A 22,043-nucleotide genomic window follows, 5' to 3' on the forward strand; every position below is an offset into this window, starting at 1 on the left:
AAAAAAAAAAAGATGAAAGGCTAGAGAGAAAAATCTGATGACAGATGAGCCAGGGCTATCAAAAGTCTGACATCAAGTGCTGGTGAGGACGTGGAACCTGAGGAGCCCCACACGCTGCTGTCTGGGGCGTACGTTGGTATAAATGCTTTGGAGGGCAAATTGGCAATATACCAAAAAGGCAAAGACATGTATCTGATGTCCCAGCAATTAAGCCTGCACAGGTGCCCCAAGAGATGTTTGCGAAAATATTTATAGAAGCATTGTTTGTAAGAGCAAAAAGTAAAAAATAACCCAAATTTCCTGAATGTAATGCATTTATATATTCGAATATCATATTACACGGCAGTTAAAGTAGATTAACTAGAGCTATGCATATCTCATGGATGAATCTCACTAATAAATACTGAGCAAAAAAGAGCAAATTGCAGAAGAATATATACAGCGGGTGGGGCAAAATCATGACATATTGCTTAGGATACATATACAAGTATATGTATAAAGAGTATAAAGAATATGGTCATGATAAATACCAAATTCAGGAGGGAGAAGGGGAGGAACACAGGAAGCTTCGATCGTATTGGTAATTTAACTTGATTTACTAGGTGGTAAATAAAAAGTATTGGTGGCTGGGCATTGGTGGCTCATGCCTATAATCCCAGCACTTTGGGAGGCTGAGGTGGGTGGATCACTTGAGGCCAGGAGTTCAAGACCAGCCTGAGCAACATAGGAAGACCCCATCTGTAAAAAAAAAAAAAGAGAAAAGTTAGCTGGGTGTGGTGGCATGTGCCTGTAGTCCCAGCTACTCAGGAGGCTGAGACAGGAGGATCGCTTCAGCCCAGGGATTCAAGGTTACAATGAGCTATGATCAGGCCATTGTACTCTAGCCTAGGTGACAGAGCAAGACCCTGTCTCTAAAAAAAAAAAAGAAAAAAAAATTAAAACATTAGTTATATTATTCTTTACAACTTCTACATGTTTGAAATATAACTTTTTAAAAGAGGCAGTACTTGAGAACACTCACATAAAGGAGACTGAGAAGCTGGGGCCCTACTTGGGAGATTCAGGGCTGCCTTTGCCATCCCCTGGGACACAGAAGCCAGGATCAATTAGCTGAAGACTCTGACATCTGCTACGCTGGAAGGAGAGACCCAGGAGGGTGAAGCCTCTTGCGTTCAGGGGGAGGAGAGGAAGGACGGGCCCTTTCATGGCTCCCTGCTGTGCTCTGAACACAGTTACTAGCCTGCACCCCAGCCCCCGGCTGCACAGACGCCGGTGGAGGACACAGCCGGGCAGCCCCGGGGTGCAGAGCAGGGCGGGGGCCACGCGCACGGGCCGTGCCGCCTGCGTCCCGCACACACGCCGCCAGGCTGCCGCCCCCACGGTGCACGCACTTCCGCGCCAGCGACCCGGCACGGCGCCCTGGCAGTTTGCAGCGCCGTCACTCACGCCCCCGCCCGCTCCGAGCAGGACCCCAGAACTGCAGCCGCGGCCCTGCCAGCCCTCCCCCTGCCCTGGGGCTGGCTTCTCCGGCTGGAGCCTCGCTCCTCCTCTGCAGCCTCGGGAAACCGGCGCCTGCCGCGCTGCTGCTGCACCTCGTTTCTTTCCTGCCTCTCTTCCTCCCGCCGAGACCCTCGCGTGAGAAGCGGAGCGGCAACCCCGACCCGAGGCTGGCAGGAAGAAGCAGGGGGACGCAGGGGAAGCCCCCTCAGACGCCCCCAGCCCCCTCGTCCCCGCAGGGGCCATGAGCGCGAGGCGGGAGGCCAGGAGAGACGAGGGGGACGCCGGGAGGACGGGACAGCAGGCAGAGCTTCGGGACCGAGCCCACCTGGGCCAGCAGCGCCGGCTCAAACAGGCCACCCAGTTCCTGCACAAGGACTCGGCGGACCTGCTCCCGCTGGACAGCCTCAAGAGGCTCGGCACCTCCAAGGACTTGGTGAGGCTGCCCTCGCCCCTGCCCAGCCGGGAAGTCCCTTTTTCTCTGCTCCCCAGATCCTGAGGTCAGGGTGGGAGGGCCGTGCAGCGTGGACCCGCAGCCTTGGGGTCCCCTCCCTCGCTGAGACGGGGAGAGATGGTCCTGCCAACCCGAGGGCTTAACCCGGCCACTCTCGGGCTCCTCGCGGGCATGTCCCCGTGGCTGGGTAGCTCTGAGCGACGCTGTCCTCACTGCTCAGCTTCCCCCACCTTTCCCGCTGGTAGCCCGAGGCCTGGGTGGTGAGCAGCCGTGCTGTGTAGGAGCAGGGCTCACAGGGACCCAGGGACCCTCTGGAGCAGTGGACTAAGACCGGAAGGGCCTGGCCAGTTCGGGGCTGTGACTTCCCTGCTCTCCCCGATTCCCTCATACCAGGGCTGTTCATTCGTGGGCCCTTCCCCTCAGAGTCAGAGCATCGAGGGGCTCCATTCTTTTCAGGGCGTCGGGGCTCCACGTGGCTCTCCCCGCACCCCCATCTCCATGAGTGTGCCCGCCCTCCTTCCTAGGCGGAATGGCCCTGCCAGGCTCCTTTCCTCCCTTCCACCTGGCAGCAGCTTTGCCTCCAGAGCAGGGTGGGCCAGGGCACAGCTGCACATACAGGCCTTGGTCCCCTCCGAGAGCCGGGGGTTAAGAGCAGGGCCTTTGGAGCCACTGGCTTGAGATGAGATCCTGGCTCTGCCACTTGCTAACTTGGGCAAGTTATTTTATGTCTCCGTGCCTCAGTTTCTTCACCTGTTAAACGAGGACAAAATTAAGAGTGTCTACCTTGTAGGGTTGTTGGGAGAGTTTACATGGGCTAATACATACAAAGCACTTAGAACAGTGCCTGGCTACCAGACGGCGCCATCTAAAATGCCATTGTTATCCCTCCAGCTAGTACTCCATTTAGCCTGAGAGATGAAGTAAGATCCGCAGGATTCAGAAAATATGCAATACATCTGGCCTCTGAGCCAGAGAAGAGAGGAAAGCCTTTGTAGAAGGGCTTGGGAGCACCCTGGTCCCGCGCTCCTCTTCTGGTCGGAGGCTCTAAGAAGAGGTGCTCGGCAGGGCGCCCTGAGAGATATGAGGCATGTCTGCTGGACTGAGGCCACCCCAGCAGCTGCTTCTGCCCCAGGAACCTGGGGGCCAAGGCAGCCCCTCATTGCCTCTCCCGACCTAGCCCTACCTTTCCAGACCCCTCCCAGCCTGGGTTACCCCTCTAGAAACCCAGCCAGGAGGCTGGGCAATCCCTTAGCCACATCCCAGCAGCCCCCAAAGGGGAAAAGTGAGTGGTCTGAGGACTTCAATTCAGAGAACTGCCAGGGGCTTGTTCCTCCTTGCAGACACAGCAAGCACAGCTGAGAAACAGGGATGGAATAGGGAAGCAGATTCTTTGGCTCCACTGGCTAGAACCCTATAGCCTCTATATCTGCTGGGGACCATCCTACGCCCGTGTGGCCCAGGAGAAGATGCTCTATAAACACTGCCATCCCAGAGTGGCAGGCTCAGCCTTCTGATGAGAAAGACCTGAGCTTCCCACCTCTTCCCTGCACCTTGGGGTCTCCCAAATGGATCTCTGGCACCTACTGTGGCTTTGGGAGCAAAGATACAACTGTTAGGGAGAACCCCATTGTCTCCCTCCCCAGGATAGCTCTGGAGCAAACTGCGCAACCGTGGGAGAGCCCTGAAGCCTGTGTCCACCGTGGGAAAGGTGGAAGGACATGGGAACCGCAGAGCCCTGCCTTCTGGCCAGTCCCAGGGCTCTCCTCTTTCCCAGCGCGGGCCTCTTGCTGGCATGGCAGCCTTGCTGCCGAGCAACCTCAAGGGCCTCACTGAGCCAAGAGTCTAAAAACAATCCCAGGCTCCCAGGGAGGGAGGGCAGGTGGAGCCTGGGGGACACGGTCATTGCACAGCAAGCATTTATTGAGTGCCGACTATATGTTGAGCCATGCCCTAGGATATAGAGATGAATGAGATACAGACCTCAGGGGCTCTCGGGGTTGATGGAGGAGTGAAATCCATAAATAATATTTGTGACAGGCCAGGCCGGTGGCTCACGTGTGTAATCCTAGCACTTTGAGGGGCCGAAGTAGGAGAACCAGGAGTTTGTTTGCCACAGCAACGTATCAAGACCCTGTCTCTACAACAAATTAGCCAGGCGTGGTGGTGCAAACCTGTAGTCCTGGCTACTCGGGAGGCTGAGGCAGGAGGATCACTTGAGCCCAGGAGTTTGATTGCATCACTGTACTCCAGCCTGGGCGACAGAACGAGATCGTGTCTCTAATAACAAAAACAAAACAAAACAAAATTTGTGAGAAGCATGGCCAGGGGAGATACAAGAAGGGCTCCCAGCCCGGTGTGCGGGGCAGGGGCATGAAGAGGTCCGAGAGGGGAGGCTGGAAGAGGTAAATCCTGCACTAATTACAGGATGCACATGGAATCCCAAACTTAAAATAAAAACCTCTCTCCCTAACGAAGCGTGTAAAGCCAGCCATCCAGCTGGCCTTGGGAAGAGTCACAGAAGGAGAGGGAATGGGGCAAAGGCACAGAGGCAAAAATCAGCCTGGTAGGAGCGGTGTTGCTGGGGCCAATGTGGGGGGACGGGAGGCAGCGGCTGGGTCACCTGGGCCATGGACCACCTTCAAAACTTTGGGCTCTATCCTGTAAGCAATTGAGGGGGGCTGGGGGGATCCTCGATACATTTAAAGCAGGGAAGTAACATGGTTAGTTTGTTTTACTTTGGTGCTTCTCAAACTTTAATGTGTACACAAACTACCTGGCGGTCTCGTCAGAATGAAACTTCTGATTCGGTAGGTCTGAGATTCTGCGTTTTTAACAGCTTCGAAGTGATGTTAAAGCTGCTGATCTGAGCATCGCCCTTTCGAGTAGCAAAGGTTTTAGATAAGCTAGTCTGAGGCTTCCAGTAGGTGTATTTGGAAAACAACAGGCCTGGAGGCAGGTTCCGAAGAATTTAGGAGGGTGTTCCAGTGATCAGGAAGCTGCGGGGAGGCTGGGACAGAGGCAGGAACAGGAAGGAGGGATGAACTCCATAAAGACAGGAGGCAAAACTGGCAGAATCTAGGAAGCGACTGGACGGGGTGGGGTGGTTGTGGATAGAGAGGTCAAGGACGACTCCTGGCACCCTAGTTCTGAAGACTTTGTTACTTCTTTTCATCGTACCATCAACCCTGGGATCTGCAGCCCATTGAAGGATGAGGTCAGAGGGGAAGAAAAAAAAAACCTCTTAGTAAATAAAAAAGTGATATAGGTTTGAGATAAAATTTCCCCTAATCATAATACTAGTTCTTGAAATATCTGTTCAGCCAATAGGTCTAACCTAGAATGGACCGTTCTCCTCCTCCCGTTTCTTTCTTTCCTTCTTTCTTTTTTGAGACAGGGACTCGCTCTGTTGCCCGGGCTAGAGTGCCGCGGCGTCAGCCTAGCTCACAGCAACCTCAAACTCCTGGGCTCAAGCGATCCTCCTGCCTCAGCCTCCTGAGTAGCTGGAACTACAGGCATGCGCCACCATGCCCGGCTAATTTTTTCTATTTTTAGTAGAAACAGGGTCTCACTCTTGTTCAGACTCGTCTCAAACTCCTGAGCTCAAGCGATCCTCCCGCCTCAGCCTCCCAGAGTGCTAGGATTACAAGCGTGACTCTTCCCCTTTCTTTATTGCTGAGCAATCTATTGGAGTCCCAGAAAAATGGCATGATCTGATATTGGGGCTCACTGCTTTAATTATCTGACTGGTGGGATCCTTGGCTAAGCTTCTGCCACTTTCTCACTGAGACTCAGGTCTGGGGGGTCTCGGGAGGGCATCCTGGGATAGCTAAGGCGGGGACCGAGTGGCCTGGATACCTGGGTTTAGACTTGCCTGCCTTCATGTTTTGTGATGGAGCCAGCAGCCACACAGCGTGATCCAGAGACGCCTGGTGGAGGGAAACCAGAGTCGGCTTCTGGGGGAGTCTCCCCTGGTGCAAGCCCTGGCTCATGGCCAGGAAAGCAGGAAGCCCAGCAGGGCAGAGATCCCAGCTCTTCTGGTCAACTGCAAGGTAAGAGGACTCCTAGGCAGCGACTTTCATCAACAGCCCTACCCTGCAGCTGGCTCCTTTCTGTCCTGACTGGTAAGGGAGGGAGGAAAGAGAAAAGGCACCGTCCCCATAGCCTGGACCTAAATATGGGGACCTCTATCTTCTTTCCTCCCTGCCTCACCCCATCTTCCATCTGTGCAGTTCCATCAGTCACCATCATTACTCTACCCCCTTTCCTTGATCAAAGTATAATATTTAAATGTGAATACCTAAATACTCTTCAGTGTGCTCTACATATACAAATGGCGTGTGCATGTATGGACAATGCAACTCTCTTGGAATAAGCTTATGCGCGCCAAGGCGACAGCCTTGTCATCTCTGGAGCCACTTAACTGCCCAGTCCCTACTGAACCATTCCCAGTAAATGCCCACTGGTCCTCTGCTGCCATCTTTGCCCAGCATTTCTTCTGTCTGGATGGCTCTCTTCTTGCTTTCCAACCATTCTATGTCCACATTCTTCTATAATTTTTTAAGGCCCAGCTCAGATGTTACCTCCTCCTTGAAACCTTTTCTGATTTCCCCAGTCAGAAACAGCCTTTCCTCCCTCTCAACCTCTAGGCACTTTGCTCACATCCTCTTACAGACCTTAAAACTTTCTACCGTACAGTAGTAACATCTTACCTCCTTTAGACTCCTGAAGAACAGCATTCATTGACGTGCCTTCCAGTGATATATCTCATGCACAGTAGGTGTCCAATAAATGTTTGGAATGAGAAAACTTGGGGTGTGTGTGTATCTTCACATGTACACCAAAATGTTCATACATACCCCAAAGAAAGTGAACTTGTCTTCCTTGGTTTCCAGCGGTGGACCTCTTGGTTATTCACGTCTGAGCTTCCCAGCAAGGGATCCCAGTCTTCTCATCCCTCCTCTATTCCCAACCTGGAGTTCTCCAGCCAGGAGGCCTCAGCCTCCCAAGGATTCCTCTAAACAAACATCTCCATTTCTGGCCAGATTTTTCCCAAACTTATGGACTCACCATATATAGTTCCACTTCCTGGTTTGATTCCTTTACCTGAGAGTCAATTTTGCCTCACGCGTAAGAATCGTACAAAAATCAGTTTTAATGACCCAGTTTATTTCACTCTGCGAAGAACAAGGAAACAAACAAGCAAAGACTCGGTTTATCCCCTCCGCTCATTCCTAGAAGGGAACCCATCGAAGGGCTAGGAAAATTGAAGGACCCAACCCCAGTCCCTCCTCCTGGGCACTCATGATCCACCACGATCCCTCTTCCTCAGTGCCGGGACCAGCTGCTCAGAGTGGCCGTGGACACAGGCACCCAGCACAATCAGATCTCCGCGGGCTGCCTCAGCCGCCTGGGGTAAGAGTGTGGCCCAAACACGTGGATGGCGTGGGGGAGGGGCGCACAGCTCTGTGAATATACTAAAACCCACCGAATTGGACACTCTAAAAAAGTGAATCTTAGGGTATATATTTCAATAAAGCTGTTATTTAAGAAAAGAGCGGCTAGGAGACTCTGGCAGAGAAGACAAGGATTCAGCCCTGCGGAGGTATCGGAGGAGAACCCGAAGTACAGTAGACGGGGACATTAGCTGATTAATGGGAGTGGGTGAGCTGGTGGGGGCACTGGTGGCCATAACCCTTGCTTCCCAACCACAGGTTAGGGAAGAGGGTCCTAGAAGTCCCAGCTGGGGACCTGGCACCTGAGCCCCCAACCCAGGTGGAGCAGCTGGAGCTACAGCTAGGGCAGGAGACCGTGGCATGCTCAGCGCAGGTGGTGGGTAAGTCCTCCCTCCTCGATGGCCCAGCTTCTCACCTCTTCTGCCTTTCTCTTCTGGGTGGGGCAGAGGCAGAGACGTTTAGCCCTTGCCAGCACAAGGTGCCCTAGAGACGCTCTGGTTATCCCCAACTCTGTGCCAACATCCTCAGAGCTGGGGCGCGGGGGATGTGGGGGCAGAGAAGGGGTGAGGGCTGAGAGGAGGGCAGCAGTGATCACTGGGCGCCTTCAGTCCCTTCTGTTTTCAAACGGTTCCTGCAGATGTCGAGAGTCCTGAATTCTGTCTGGGGCTGCAGACCCTGCTCTCTCTCAAGGTAAGGCGCCCACACTCGGGGCCTGACCCAGGGTGCTGGGAAAAAGAGGGAGAAGGCGCAGGTGTGGAAGCACGGACCGGGTTCTGAGAGACTTGGAGATGTGCAAGTCTCTTCGGTTCCTTAGAGGTTCCTTAGTTACCCGTAAGCGAAAAATCCAGAGAACCGAGTCCCCCCTGTGGGGTCCAGGTAAATGGGAATGGGGGTGGAGCAAAGAGCAGGTGGAAGCTGTGGTTAGTGGGGGGGACAAAAAAGAGCGGGCAGGGAGACAGGTGACCGGCTGAGGTGACCTCACGCTACCTGCCCCACGCTCCACAGTGCTGCATCGACCTGGAACGCGGAGTGCTGCGGCTGAGGGCCCCGTGCTCGGAGCTGCCCTTCCTGCCTTCCCACCAAGAGCCTGGCCAGTGACCACCGCCCCAGTCAGTCCCCAGGGAAAGACCTTGCCTTAGGGCAAGAGCCGGGTGGGGAAGGGGCTGCTAGAGCCAGGTGGCTGGGGACTACTGTATCTGTCCCTTTTATTACCAGCCTGACCCCCATCCCATTTCCCCCAGCCGGCCACACTCCTCTGCTTCTCAGCAGCTGTCCTGTCCCCTGCGAGTTTTCACGGAGGGCCCCTGATTCCAGGGTTCTGGTGTCCCTGTCCTCTCATTCCCCTTCCAAGGAGAGCACAGGCAACCAGGACTGCAGAAAGGGTCCTAAGCAAAACGGGGTACCCTCTTGGCCCTCAGCATGGCAGGAACCAGCCTGAGCCAAAGGCTGCGCCGACTGCTATTCTCGCCTGCCCTCCCCAAACTCTACACAACCGCCTGCACCCCACATCTCTCCTCACCTTCTGGGGCCCATCATCTCTCGCAACTAGACTGCCACACCTCCCCAGCCGGGTCCCTGGCCCTTCTGGTGCCGCCTCTCTGATTCTGTGCATGTCTGCTCACAGCAGGGGGATATAACGTCACACAGACTAATTCAATACAGCAGAGAAGGTGAGTTAGTGCGGGCATGTCCAGCTCAGAAGGCTGATGGCCTTTATTAGTTACTGTTTTGGGGGTTGCAATGCCTGATGCCAGCTTTTGTTTGATTACCCTGTGTGAAACCTTGGATATACCTCTGATACTGACTCCAATTATTAATCCTTCTCCACTCGCTTTCTGTACCCACTGCACCCCTGACCTTTGGGGCTGTGTGTGGAACGCCCTGTAGAGAACGGCCCCTGCGTGGTGGAAAGGATGGTGGGCTTGTCAGCACTTGAACTTAACCTATCCAGTATTCTTTCTTAGTTCTACAACTAGCCACCTCATTAAGCTTTCTTCCTGCCCCGTATCTCTAGTCTCCTGAGCTTAAGCTTGCCTGGTCCTGGAATCAGTGGCTTTCCATCCCTCTGCCAGGCTCTGAGCCAAAGCAAGAAGACTGAGGCTCTTTTGACTTCGAGAATGGAAACCTTAAGAAGCCAGACCCCTGAGTGTTTTTCTGGCTGGTTCGAGTCTCTCAAATCATGGATTGGGGTAGAGAAAGACAATGGTGTAACTAACCTGAACCAGGGAACTAGGGCCCTTGGGCTGAGAATAGAATCTCGAGCCTGGAGTAGGATCGGATTAGAGAAGCAGTAGGACGCGGCCCCATGATGCCTGGCCTCACCTTTCTCAGCAGAGTCCCCTGCTCGCACAACGAAAGGGAGGGCCTCACTCATCACATGTCATGGCACCTGGTCTCAAATCCCAAAGGGTTTGTTCCCTGTCCCTCACTGCCTTGCCCCATGAGCTCCGCTTGCCTGGGTCTCACTGTGTCCTTCTCCGTCTGCCTCCTGCTGCTTCTGTGACTGCAGACCCCAGGCCCAGTGGCAGGCCCCCGACCCAGCTGCTTCCCCATTGGAATAAACCCTTATTTCTCCACGCCGACGCTCGTCTCTAGTCTTCCTCCCTGCCTATCAGGAGCTGAGTGGTATCTCTGCCCTTATTCCCATACAGAGAGGAAATGGGAACGTGAGCCCCTCCCCAGGTGGACTCATCTGACCGGGGTCAGTCTAATGGGGAGCAATGGCCTTCAAACTCCTGCGCCCCCAGCTCACAGTGGGAAATACACTATACAGTGCACTCAGCACACACACATGCACACAGTGTCACAAAATAATACCTAGGCTGTGAGCCATGGATTCCGTTATTTTCTATTTTACTTTATTCTACCCTACTTCTTTCAAAAATGCCAGCCACAACCCACCAAAGGACTGCAGCCTACAATTTGCAAAACACTGATTTAGAGCACAGAGAACCAGGAGCAAATGGAACATAAATGGCCCAAGATATAATTCTGAACCTGCATCCAATTTTAAACGTCTGCTGTCTCACAGGCAATAATCCGTTTGGGGTGGGGGAATGGGAGCAAGGCCTGTGCAGCCACAGGATACTTGAAGGACTGAGCAGCGTGAGAAAACACTGTCCCAGCTGCTGCGGTAAATGGAGGAAAATCATCTCCGTGTTGCTAGGAACGTAAGGCAGACCAGACGGTCAAATATCCTGAAAGACCCCTGAAAACAAACAGTTTGCCATTCCTGTAATTACCAATGTCAATGGCTTGGAGTTGGGCCGGGGCAGATGGTGCTGAGGGTGGGGTGGAGCCCTTACCGCCACTGCTTCCCTGGGCCCGAAGCCTGGTTTCCGTAGCGTGCTGGGGCCATGCAAAAGGTTGGAGCTCCCTCCTCACAAACAAGTCTCTGTTTTCTACACAGTGAGAGTAGGGAGCTTGGGGGAGGAGGTGGCACATTCCAGATGATTTGGAACAAGGCCAGGGTCCCATGACCCTGCTGCTGTGATAGGTGAGCTCCATGAGGAATGGACAGAGAGTCAGTTTGTCTTTTTTTTTCACCAAAAAGACCGCGGAATCTACAGTTTGCAGTCACCTTAGGGTTGCCACCATCTTTCGTGCCCAGAGTGAAATCCTGCTCCTCTACAATATATATTCCCTATCCTGCCAATACCATGGACACCTTTGGGGGTGGGGGTGGGGCGGGGCTCAGAGGGGTGCTTCACCAGCTGCGAGGGCAGGTCCAGCTAGGGGGGATCCTGGAGGCTTGAGGGGGCGCGCTGTGCTGGCTGGGCCGGGCGGTAGAGGGTTTGGTGAAGCAGGGCACGGGTTGCAGGGAGGTCCTCAGGATCTGCAGGGCAGAAAGGGGCGGGTAAGAGGTTGCGGGTCTCCTGGGCACCCAGGCCTGGCTTTCCTGGTCCTCACCCACGCCCAGCTCCTGCAGCAGGCTGCGGTACTCCGGCTCAGCCTCCAGCAGTTTCAGCAGGTTGGTGGACTCCATCCGCTCCAGCTGCACCTCCCAGTACACGTAGATCTTCTGGTTGAACGTGACGTACACGAGGCAGGGGCTGTTGCGGCCCTCTTTGCAGGCGTACAGGCCTGGAAGATGTGGGCAGTGAGACAAAGGCCAAGAAGTTCCAGTCCCGGTTGTGGGCAATCAGAGAGCAAGACACAGACCTCAGAGTCAGCACTTTCGGCCCCCCACTGCCATCAGGCAAAGAACCAAAGGCCCTCTTTCTATTTCTTCCTTTGTTGGGAAGCCAGTAAAATACGTAAGACGTGAAAATCTCTGTCCCATTCCAGATATGGAAAAAGCATAGTAACAAAAACCAGGCAGGGAGGAGGGGATGGGTATACAAACACCTAATGGGTGCGGTGCGCACCGTCTGGGGGATGGACACGCTTGAAGCTCTGACTCGGGTAGGGCAAAGGCAATATATGTAACCTAAACATTTGTACCCCCATAATAGGCTGAAATTTTTAAAAAATGGCAAAAAAAAAAAAAAACCTAGGCAGAACAGCATCCAAAAAGGTGATATTTGTTGATTTTCCCATCTTAGTGATATCTCTGGAGTAATGAGGGACAGCCTTGCTAGTCCAAGGGGGCGGGTAACACAGTGTGGTCGGAAAGTAAGGCTTCTCTGAGGTGTTGCTCTCTTCTTCCAAGGAGCATGGACTAACCTTTCAGGTCACCGGAGTGTGCACTCCAGAGCACCGCTCGGTTCTTCTCATTTTTAGTAACCAAACACATCCCCTAGTCACCCAAGGAGTCAGTGCTGCCTTCCAAGGTCCCTGATTTAGAACTAATGAAAATGCTCTGGCAGAATTTTCTTAAGAGAGTTCTGGCATGCTCAGATGGAAAAGAACTTCCTGATGTCTTCACACATCCCAGACAGAGATGACAAGAACTCATTCCGTCCTTTAAAATATTCAGAGATGGTGAACTCATTGCTTTTTATTTCTTCTTATTTAAAACTGTCAAGATGGCAACGTAGCACCCACCCATCACCCTCAAAGGAGAGAGCTGGGGAACCTATGAGTTCTTGAAGACTTGCATTGGGGATCCGTCGAGTGGCACTGAGAGGCAAACATTTATCTAACATGCTAACACGCTATCCAACTTAAGTGTGTGAGAGAGGGGGCCTGGGGCAGGGGTCCCACCTGCGCAAAAGGCACGGATATTTTCATCCACTTGGAAGCGGACGACAGTGCGGTTGTGATCGATAATGTACGTCTGTCCATCCCAGGCACAGGCAACCACCTCCTCGTGCCCGTTGCCCTGAAAAAGAAAGGCCAGAGACAAGGCCGTAGGAGTGGCAAGGAGTCGCTGTAGAAAGAGATTTGATGATGGCAGCTGGATGAATACAAAGGAGCTACGTACTTGACTCTCACTGACAAACTGCGAGCTGGGGAAGAACTTTTCCCACGTGGTAGGCCAGAAGGGGCTGTCGAATGAGGCACTGTGCATAATGCTCACAACAATCCTGGGGAGGTGGCGTTATCATTCCCAATGTCATCCAGCATACCGACATAAAGTCACTCACCCAAGGACCCTCAGCCAGGAGGCAGCAGAGTAAGGACTCAAACCCAGCCCATTCCACCTGCCTTCAAAACCTCATGCCCCTAAAGCATCAAGCATGCATCGGGGTGGCGCCCACCTGCTGATTCACAGGCCACTGTGCGATTAAACAGGCGCACTGTTTTCTTTTTCACATATTGAAAAGAAAAACTTTGAAACATACGTCTGCAGTTGGGACTAATAACTCACTTTTAGACTCTAATAGTAACTCGTTTTTCTTTGGGGCTATTACTTCTACTGACAGGTATAGAAATGATAGATTTTCCATCAGCACAGTATGGTGTTAAACACTGCAAAGTAAAGAGGAAACAAATTCACGTCAGATGGATTTAGACCATCTGAATGTGTTTCCTCTTACTCTGCATCTCTGAAGAGACGTAAGATAAAGGTTGGGAGTCAACTGGGATGTGAGAATGGCCTATTTTAAATCTCATCTCGTCTGGGAAGGAGGCAAGAATGCTCTGCTCTACCAGGTTTTCCACTCACCGTGACATCTAATTTCTCCAGGGCGAAAAGCTGGTGATCCACTTGCACTGACCAAAGCAGCTTGTCTGCCTCCTCCATAAGCTTCAGTGTCCCTGCGGGGCAGACGCAGGCTGGGGGTGGGTGGCACAGGCCCAAGCAGACCCCATAGGCATAAAACCCCCACCCCATCCCAGCATTACTCACCATCCAGGGTGCACAGGGCAAAAAGGCCAGAGCCACCACTCTCAGGGCTGTGGCCTGTGGGTAGGACGGAAGGCCCAGAAGAAAATGTGAAGGGCAGGGCAAGATCAGAGTGATGAGAAGAGGGGCAGCCAACAGCAGGGTGGGACCAGACATGAGGGAAGGGCCTGGCTCTCTTCTCCTCCAGAGCTGCTGCTGCCCGCCAGCTCCCTCCCTCACTCCCACCCCACCTTCACCTTGTTTGATGTTGCCGATCAGGTGAGTGGAGACATTCTTGTTGTGGATACGGCCAGAGGTCTGGTGCAGCGCCACATCTCGGGCAGCTGGGGTCTCCCTGTGGGCAGGAGGGTAGGGAGGCCAAGCTTGAGGCCCAGTGAGCTGAGTTCTCCAGGCTCTTTGTGGCTGCTATCCGTGCAAGAGCTTTCCGGATTTGAATCAGCTTGGAACCTACTGCTGACCCCCTCTGGCCCATGGGCAAATAGAATAGAGAGGGATGGGGCTGCAAGGTTGGAATCTCAGAACCTCTTTCAGGTGCCGTAAGGCTAAAGGCCAGGAATCCCCGGGTCCCAGAATAATCTTCCTTAATGGGGCAGAGGTGCCCAGGCTGGGAACTAGATGCAGCAGTCTGTCAACTGCAGACCCATCTCACTACCATGTGCCACCTGGGAGCCCATCTTGCTTCCATGTAACCCTAGAGGCCTGTACGCCCTTACCTACTGCCCTCTGTGGCCCCCTCAGAGGAAGGAGGGGACTTAGTGTCCTTGTTCCAGGTACACAGTAGAATGGCATAAGCACAGCCTGGCTGAGATACCATCAGTTCGGGAACACCCAGAGGCCCTGGAGTCACTGAGAGACTGTCCACCTGCACCAGGAAACCAAGGCTTAAAGGGGGATGGAGAGACAAGGAAGTAGGACCCTGCAGAGAATAGAGGAGAGGTGGGGCAGGGGCTCTGGGCACAGCCTCCAGGCTTCAAGGGTAGCAGCAGGATTCTCGCGCTCACAGGGCTCCTGGCTGGCGCCGTCCTCTCCACACGACCATCTGCTTTCCCCCGTGCATGCCCAGCTAGGGTCCAGATCCACACCCCCCTTCACACTCCTCATTCTTACCCCAGTTCCTTCCTCTTTGCCTGCTGCTAGCAATTTCCTAAGACCCTGGTTGGAAATGATCTCTTCGGATGTCTCTCAACAGGGTGACTTTCCCTCCCTCCCACCCTGGCCGTGTCCCACGGCTGTTCTCCCACAGGCTCCTCCAGGAAGCCTTCCTCCCGGCTCCCTGGGCGCCTGAGACCCCACACTCAGCCTCTCACCTGACCCTCCAGCATCCATTTCTTGAGGGACACCAGCTGCCCTGTCAGGTGTTCAGGGCCCTCACCTAGCTCCTCCCAGCGGAAAGCCCGCACCACACGGTCCGTGTAGCCCACCACCAGCTCGCAAAGCCCGTCTCCATCTGCGGGCAGAGAATGAGACGGCTTTGGAGTCCCACACGCAGCCCCACTGGCACTCTGTAGCCAGTGTAGCTTCACGCCCGACGTGCCGTGCTCTACTCACCTGACACACCCTGAGTCAGCCACCTGCCCCTGCCTCTCCTCGCGCTTGGAACATGCCACCTGTTCACCTATTCCGCGGCTTCCATCTGCCCTCTGCCCTCAGACATGCAACGCGACCGCGCTGAGTCGTGCTGTACACCTGCCACCTGCAAGTTCCCCGTCTGCCTTGCTCATCCTCTTGCCACCTTCGGTTTTTTAGCGAATAGCACCTGCTCAGCAAGGACTTCCCTGACAGCTCCCCTGGAAATCGCGACTTCTACCTCAGCGCTCTCTAGCCTTTTCCGTGATTTATTTTCTCCACAGCACCTACTACCTTCTGATATACTATTTAATTTCCTTCAAAACTGATATTGTTTCTTTCCTGTCTCTTCTTAGTAAGGTCCAAGGGCAGCGATTTTTGTCTGCTTTATTCACTTTGCAATCCCAGTCCCTAGAGTAATGCCTGGCTTATAATGGGAGCTCAGTAACTCGACATTAAATACATCACAAGTGCACAAACGAATATGAACTCTCCCCCTCACCCCAACCCTTGGGATGTGCCCTAGTGCCCGCTGACTCCGACTGTCCTGGTTGCCTGCAAAGGTAGCCATGCCCACCGATGTCGCTGATCAGCATGACCTTGGTGTTGGCAGGGATGTGCTGCTTGAAGACTGGACGCTGCTCCTCCCCCGTTAGTGTCTCGTGGTGTCCAGAGGCATCCAGGACCTTGGCAGGTGTCAGGTCAAACAAGTGAAACCAGCCTTCAGCACTCACCGCCACCAACAGGTTCTGGGAGAGACAGAGGTGGCCCGGGGAGGGAGGTTTGGGTATAATCCTGATAATTACATCACAGGGGTCAACCCTCAGCTGATTTCCACTTGGAGGTGGGGACCAAGGTAAGGCCTCGGAGTTCCACCAAAGTCCCAAGGTCCCCTAGAGTTCTTACCTTTCCTTTATTACATACATCTCCAACCCCAACGCAAGTCAGCTGTAAGAGAGAAAGTGAGGCTCAGGGAGACACCGAGGAAGACTGGTACTCCCTGATCCCTGCGGCGTGACAAGGGGTGGGTTTTCTAATTACCGTCATTCACTGAAAACTTGTGCATGTGACCTACATTGATGTTCTTTATTAATTCAGTCACTGTGATACAGGTTCTGTTTACCCACACGGCAATATGAAGCCCCAAGACAGTTAAGACAATTTGAGCTTAAAACAAAACAAAAACCCAGTATCTAATATAGCTAGACTATCATATTTCTAGGCTTATTCAAATTATTGTCCCCGTTTTTGACTATATTTTGTAAGATCAGACAAGCGTAGGCAACTTCCAGTAGTACCAAGGGTATTTTACAACAGAGGAAACACCCAGGCTTGTGTTCGTGTATGTGGGGAGACAGATGGGAGTGCCGCCTGGGGGCTGCCCTCCCCGAATCAAATTAGCCAGGAAGCAGTGGCTGGTTGAGTAGCTGGGGAGTCAGGACACACTAGTGAGCTCCTGTGTGGGGCTCACCCTTGGCAGAACCTGGACTTCTTCCCTCAAGGCCCAGGGAGGTAGATACTGACCATTCCCTGGCAGGAACAGGTAAGCCATGGCCGACTGTCATCATTCTTATACACAGACAGCTTCCCGCTGGTGTCTCCCACCACTAGTTCATTTAACTTCAAACAGAGAGAGAAGAGAGTGTTAACATGGGGTCCTGCTGAACCACTGCCAGCTCTTCTCTACTTGGCCTAACCTGGAAAAATCATAAGACCTCAACTCGTATCTTTATCAACTTTATTAAAAAATTTTTGAGACCAGCATAGCCATAGTTTCTCAGAAGTTCTTTATGTCCATTTAGGGGTGGGTGTGTGCATCGGAGGCAGGAGAGGTTGGAGGGATGGGGGCTACACAGAATCTATGATACATCTCAGGGAAGTCTGACACCTGAGCAGTTCTGTGCCCCACATGCCTGACTTCAGCTCTTCTAATTTGATCATTACAAATGGACATGTTTTGAAAACAGCCCAAGACAGTGGACTTTTGGAGAATCTAACTTCAGACTTTGTATTTAATTAGGGTCCAAATAAAAAGACAATGCCAGCTCTTGGGGCCCTCCTGCCTCTAGCCAGGCCTTTGGATCTCGCGTGCATGTGGGAACACACAGGGCATGGTGGGGCCTGAGAAGGGGTTGCTCCGCACTCCGGGCCTCTAGTGCCCCCAGGCGGTGGCTAAGGTCTCAGGAGGGATGCTCCCTGCATAAAGGCCTTTGTCCATTTGTGTCCGGGCAGCTGCCCTTTTCAGGGGCTAAGGATGAAAACCAGGTGGCTTCAAACCCTACTTCTGCAACAGCTTCCTGATTTCCTCTTGGAGGTACAGCCAACCTCCCCTTCCTGCCCCCAAAATAGACTGAACTAATATTAGACTCTCAAGAGATTTAATTCTAAAAGACACAAGGAGATAACAGATCAATAGTAAGGAAACGTTAGAAACAAATTAGGATTTATTAATAGTGATTTATTTGAATCTTTGATTTCTTTTTTAATAGGGGAGTTTCTGGTGAGAATATTAGATTATAGAAGTATAGAACAAGTTTATTGACGTCAAACCCTCTACACCTGATGTTTCAGTTGTGGCACCCGAAAGAACTCCTGCAGGCACCCAGGGGAGAGGCTGCATGGTGTAGAGGTTCAGAATGCAACTGCCTGGATTTGAATCCAGCTCTCTCTGCCTAAATTTTTTCGTCTATAAAATGAGAATGATGAGTATGTACCTCAGAAGGTGGTTGTGAGAATCCAGCTGACGGAGGAAAGCAGTTGGAGCGGTAATTGGCATATAGGACTAATACCAGCTGATTTTTTAGCCTCTAGTTAAACTCCTCCAAGGCTGGGGAACTTAGCATCTTTCATCCAATTCAATTTTTTTTTAATACATTCATTCAATGAATGCCATAGTACACAGTAGGCCCAAGATAAATGTTTGGTGAATGAACAAATAACAAAAAAGATTTTTCTAAGAAACAAAAGTCAGAATGAAAGAGAATGTCCAGCCCAGCAGTTTTCAGGTAAAACTGGACAATCAGTTGGGGGTATAAAGATAAATGCCACAGGCTCCCTGCTGAGAAGACCCTCACACTTTAACAGGTGCACTGACACAGGAATAAAACCATAAAACAGTGTCTAAGCGCAGCGAGCACGTAGATGGGCACAGCCAGGCAGAAGGCGAGGCAGCGGCAGGCCTCCTGGAAGAGGACATTTCCAGGGCAGCCCACTTGCTTCCCACCAGCTCTAATTCTCTGTGGCTGAGCGTGGCTTTGGCCTATGGAGGTCATTCGGTGACACTAAAGAACCCCAGCTGAAGAGTACACCATCAGTCAGAAATGCTACAGGAGGTGGCTCACACCTGTAATCCTAGCACTCTGGGAGGCCGAGGTGGGTGGATCGTTTGAATTCAGGAGTTCGAGACCAGCCTGAACAAGAGCAAGACCCCGTCTCTACTAAAAAAATAAAAAGAAATTAGCTGGACAACTAAAAATATATAGAAAAAATTAGCCGGGCATGGTGGCACATGCCTGTAGTCCCAGCTACTTGGGAGGCTGAGGCAGTAGGATTGCTTGAGCCCAGGAATTTGAGGCTACTAGGCTGATGCCATGGCACTCGAGCCCAGGCAACAGAGTGAGACTCTGCCTCAAAAAAAAAAAAAAAAGAAATGCTACAGGAAAAAGAAGGTGAGATGTTTCCATGATCTGCTTCAGCCTTCCGCAGGCTTTCTCTTCCCAGGTGTAGCCAGGTTTCAGTAGGCAGTCCTAGAGCATGTGTATCTTATTTCTGGCTTCTTAATAAATCAGTTTCAAAGAACTTTAAGCCAACGGTTTATTAGGCTGAAATCAGTGTTTTTCCTGTTCCCAAATCTCCAAATGTTGGCTTTGGGAATTACTAACAAAATTTCTATCCATACTCATGTGAGCCAAGTGTACCACACCCTGATCACTCACCAACTATCACACTTACTTGCCCTCTTTCAATTATATTTACTAATAACAGGCAAAGCTTTGAAATACATATGCTTTTTATAATAATCCTCATTTATTCAAAAACCATTTATTGAGTGCTTGCTATCTATGTGCCAGGCACTGTACTAAGTGCTGGGAATACAGCAGTGAAAAAACAGATTAAAAAAATTCCAATCCTTATGGAATTTAAAATAATGGAGCTTACAACTCAGGTGAAAAAAAAGGTAGTATAATATACCTAATATTCCAGAACTGGGTGTGTAACTGTGCAATTCACTTAGAGAAGTACAATTTCAAAAAAGCTACTGTATAAAGTTATGAAAAAAGTATTTTCTCTCTTTTTTTGGAGACATCTCTCACTCTCTTGTCTGGCTAGAGTGCAGTGGCATCATCATGGCTCACTGAAACCTCAAACTCCTAGGCTCAAGCGATCCTCCTGCCTCAGCCTCTCAAGTAGCTGGGACTATAGGCATGTGCCACCTACCTGGCCAATTTTTAATTTTTTTGTAGAGATGGGGTCTCGTATGTTGCCCAGGCTGATCTCAAATTCCCGGACTCAAATGATCCTCCTGCCATAGCCTCCCAAAGTGCTAGGATTACAGGGATGAGCCACCACACCCAGCTATATTTTTCTCTTTTAATTGAAGAGGGCAATCAGGTAAAATAGAAAATAATGTACATCTAAAGTCACTTTGTTAATTTACTGTTTAAAAATGCCTCCCTTGGTTTTCTAATAAATTGTACTACTTGGCATATGAAGAAACGTGAAAGCCCAGAAAACATAATACAAATTTACGAGAATAACTCTTACCTCCCTAGAGGAGGTAAAGCCAAAAGAGGCCTCATAAAATACCTTCTCCCTCACATTAGGGAGAGTGGGAAATGAGGATGCTTTAGCCCTTATATTTTGTGGGAGGAAAAGAGCATAAAACAGTTGGGGAGGAGAGGATGAAAAGTAGGGAGGCAGAGTAGAGAAATAGGGCAGAGGTGAGCAGAGCAATACGGTGCTTTGCATTAAAAATTATGAAATGGATAATGAATGAAAGATAGTCTGGAAAAAAGAGCATTTGACACCATCTCCTTTAATGACACCAGAGAATCCTCTACATATTTTAATCAACGTACCTCATTATATTGTCATTCTTGTGACTATCACCCACCTGACCATTTTTTAATTCTCAGAATGTAGCAAGAGTCCTGGGCACACGATGAGCAGTTCAATAAAGATTCTATAAATGGAATCGAATACTAACAACTACAGTGCTAACACTTACTGACCATTAACTGTGTGCCAGGCATTGTTTTACCTCGTTGATCTGTATTAACTCATTTAAACAACGAGAAAAGGAACGACTGCTAAGGAAAGAAAAGGTAGGTGGACAGTGTTTTTGTAATTCAACAAAGGTGTAGCACTTTAAAGTTGCCAGACACCTGCATCTACTATGAAGCAGGCACTGTAGAAAACTGACATTATTAAGACGGGGATGGTGGGGTCGAGTGTGGCCTCGGCCAGAGGCGCCCCAAGACGAGAGGCCAAGACGGGAGGCGAGCCAGAGAAACACATCAACCTGCTGCCGCGCACCGGGCCAAGTTGACCCGCAGCGGCGGTGCGTTTTCAGCCTGTGTTAAGCACGGAGGGAGTGTCTAATTCTCTGAGGGTAGGAAAAGGGTCAGAGAAGTCTTCGGAGGAGCGGAGCCATAGGCACAGCGGTATTATTATTTCCAATTTACGACTGAAAAAAGAATTATCTTTCCAAGGTAAAGTGATTTAAGAAGCGAAGTCACTGAAGGCGGCTTAACTCAGAAGCAGTAATCCAGGAAACTTGGCCAACTAGAGCTTACCAGGCTCCCACAGTGAATAAGTTACTGAATTAGGCAGAGGGACCAACTACCTGTAACGCTAAAAAAAATACTTCCAGGATACCAGACCAACTAATCCGGTGACGATGTGCGGACACTGAGGCCATCAGCAAAATTTTTCTCACAGCCCGCCACGCTAGCGCCAGCGCGCATGCGCCCTGCTTACGCGGCACGCTAGGGCGGCTTCCGCCCCGGCCTCGCTCCGCCCCAGGCCGCCCTGCGCAGGTCGAGGCTGCGTCTCTCGCAGTGCGCATGCACTCACCGTGTCGTTGTCGACGTCCCCGAGGCAGATTGCGTGCGGGAAGAGGCTCCCGCTAAACTCCAGCGCGACGCGCTGCACGTAGCTAACCGATCTCATGGCACTTCCAAAGGCCGAGGGATCGGGGACGCTACTTAATGTTCCCCGAGCCCCCTCCCGACAGCCGCCGGAGCGGAAGGCCACCTAAAGCGGAAAGTTGCGTCACCGCCTGAACCTTCCTCGCTTAACCTTAGAGAGGAGGCGGGTCTTCCGAGGCTAGGGGCGGTCTTCTGCAGGACTGATGTGACTGACAGTGCCACGGGCCAGTCCTTTTCGCTGGAGGGATGGCGCTCAAGTGTAGACCAACCCTGACGTGACCGATCTGTTGCCTTGGCAACAGGGCTCTCTAGGGCTTGACCTGATAACCTTGACCCGTTCCTTTGTTACCCTGGCGATGAAGATTCCTCGCCTTCAGACTATCCATGAGAGTCATATTAATAATGGCAATGAGCAATCCCATTAGTGGGCATCTACCCAAAAGAACAAAAGACATTCTATAAAAAAGACATCTGCACTCCAATGTTTACAGCGGCACAATTCACAATTGCAAAGATGTGGAAACAACCCAAGTGTCCATCAATACATGAGTGGATTAATAAAATGTGGTATAAGTATATCATGGAGTACTATTCAGCTATAAGAAACAATGGTGAGGCCAGGCGTGGTGGCTCACGCCTGTAATCCTAGCATGCTGGGAGGCCAAGGCGGGCGGATTGTTTGAGCTCAGGAGTTC

The 22,043-nt window shown here is 51.6% G+C and overlaps 2 protein-coding genes across 3 annotated transcripts in view; one reads left to right on the top strand and one right to left on the bottom strand.

The window, feature by feature from the left end:
• Positions 1-8,502, top strand: part of NRIP2 (nuclear receptor interacting protein 2) — a 10,549-nt gene extending 2,047 nt beyond the window's left edge. Inside the window, 7 exon segments of the mRNA XM_012651028.1 lie at positions 1,468-1,725; positions 1,728-1,933; positions 5,851-6,000; positions 7,281-7,363; positions 7,663-7,784; positions 8,042-8,094; positions 8,410-8,502. Of these exon segments, the coding sequence (XP_012506482.1) occupies positions 1,468-1,725; positions 1,728-1,933; positions 5,851-6,000; positions 7,281-7,363; positions 7,663-7,784; positions 8,042-8,094; positions 8,410-8,502 (965 nt within the window).
• Positions 8,503-10,248: 1,746 nt separating this feature from the next.
• On the bottom strand, positions 10,249-21,490 carry ITFG2 (integrin alpha FG-GAP repeat containing 2). Of its 2 annotated transcripts, none has more exons than XM_012651050.1 (12): positions 21,275-21,490; positions 16,724-16,819; positions 16,106-16,147; positions 15,777-15,948; positions 14,941-15,080; positions 14,347-14,495; positions 13,870-13,967; positions 13,637-13,690; positions 13,454-13,563; positions 12,550-12,667; positions 11,314-11,487; positions 10,249-11,239 (listed from the first exon to the last, which is right to left on the bottom strand). In XM_012651050.1, the coding sequence occupies exons 1-12, from the start codon at positions 21,368-21,370 to the stop codon at positions 11,136-11,138; spliced, it is 1,353 nt and encodes a 450-aa protein (XP_012506504.1). In that variant the 5' UTR covers positions 21,371-21,490; the 3' UTR covers positions 10,249-11,135. The 2 variants fall into 2 exon arrangements, with proteins under 2 accessions (XP_012506504.1, XP_012506505.1); XM_012651051.1 differs by having other exon boundaries at positions 10,623-11,239; positions 13,454-13,545.
• Between the last annotated feature and the right edge of the window lie 553 nt (positions 21,491-22,043).

The sequence above is a fragment of the Propithecus coquereli genome, unplaced genomic scaffold (assembly GCF_000956105.1).
Source record: "Propithecus coquereli isolate 6110/MARCELLA unplaced genomic scaffold, Pcoq_1.0 Scaffold346, whole genome shotgun sequence".
In the NCBI taxonomy this organism is placed as follows: Eukaryota; Metazoa; Chordata; class Mammalia; order Primates; family Indriidae; genus Propithecus; species Propithecus coquereli.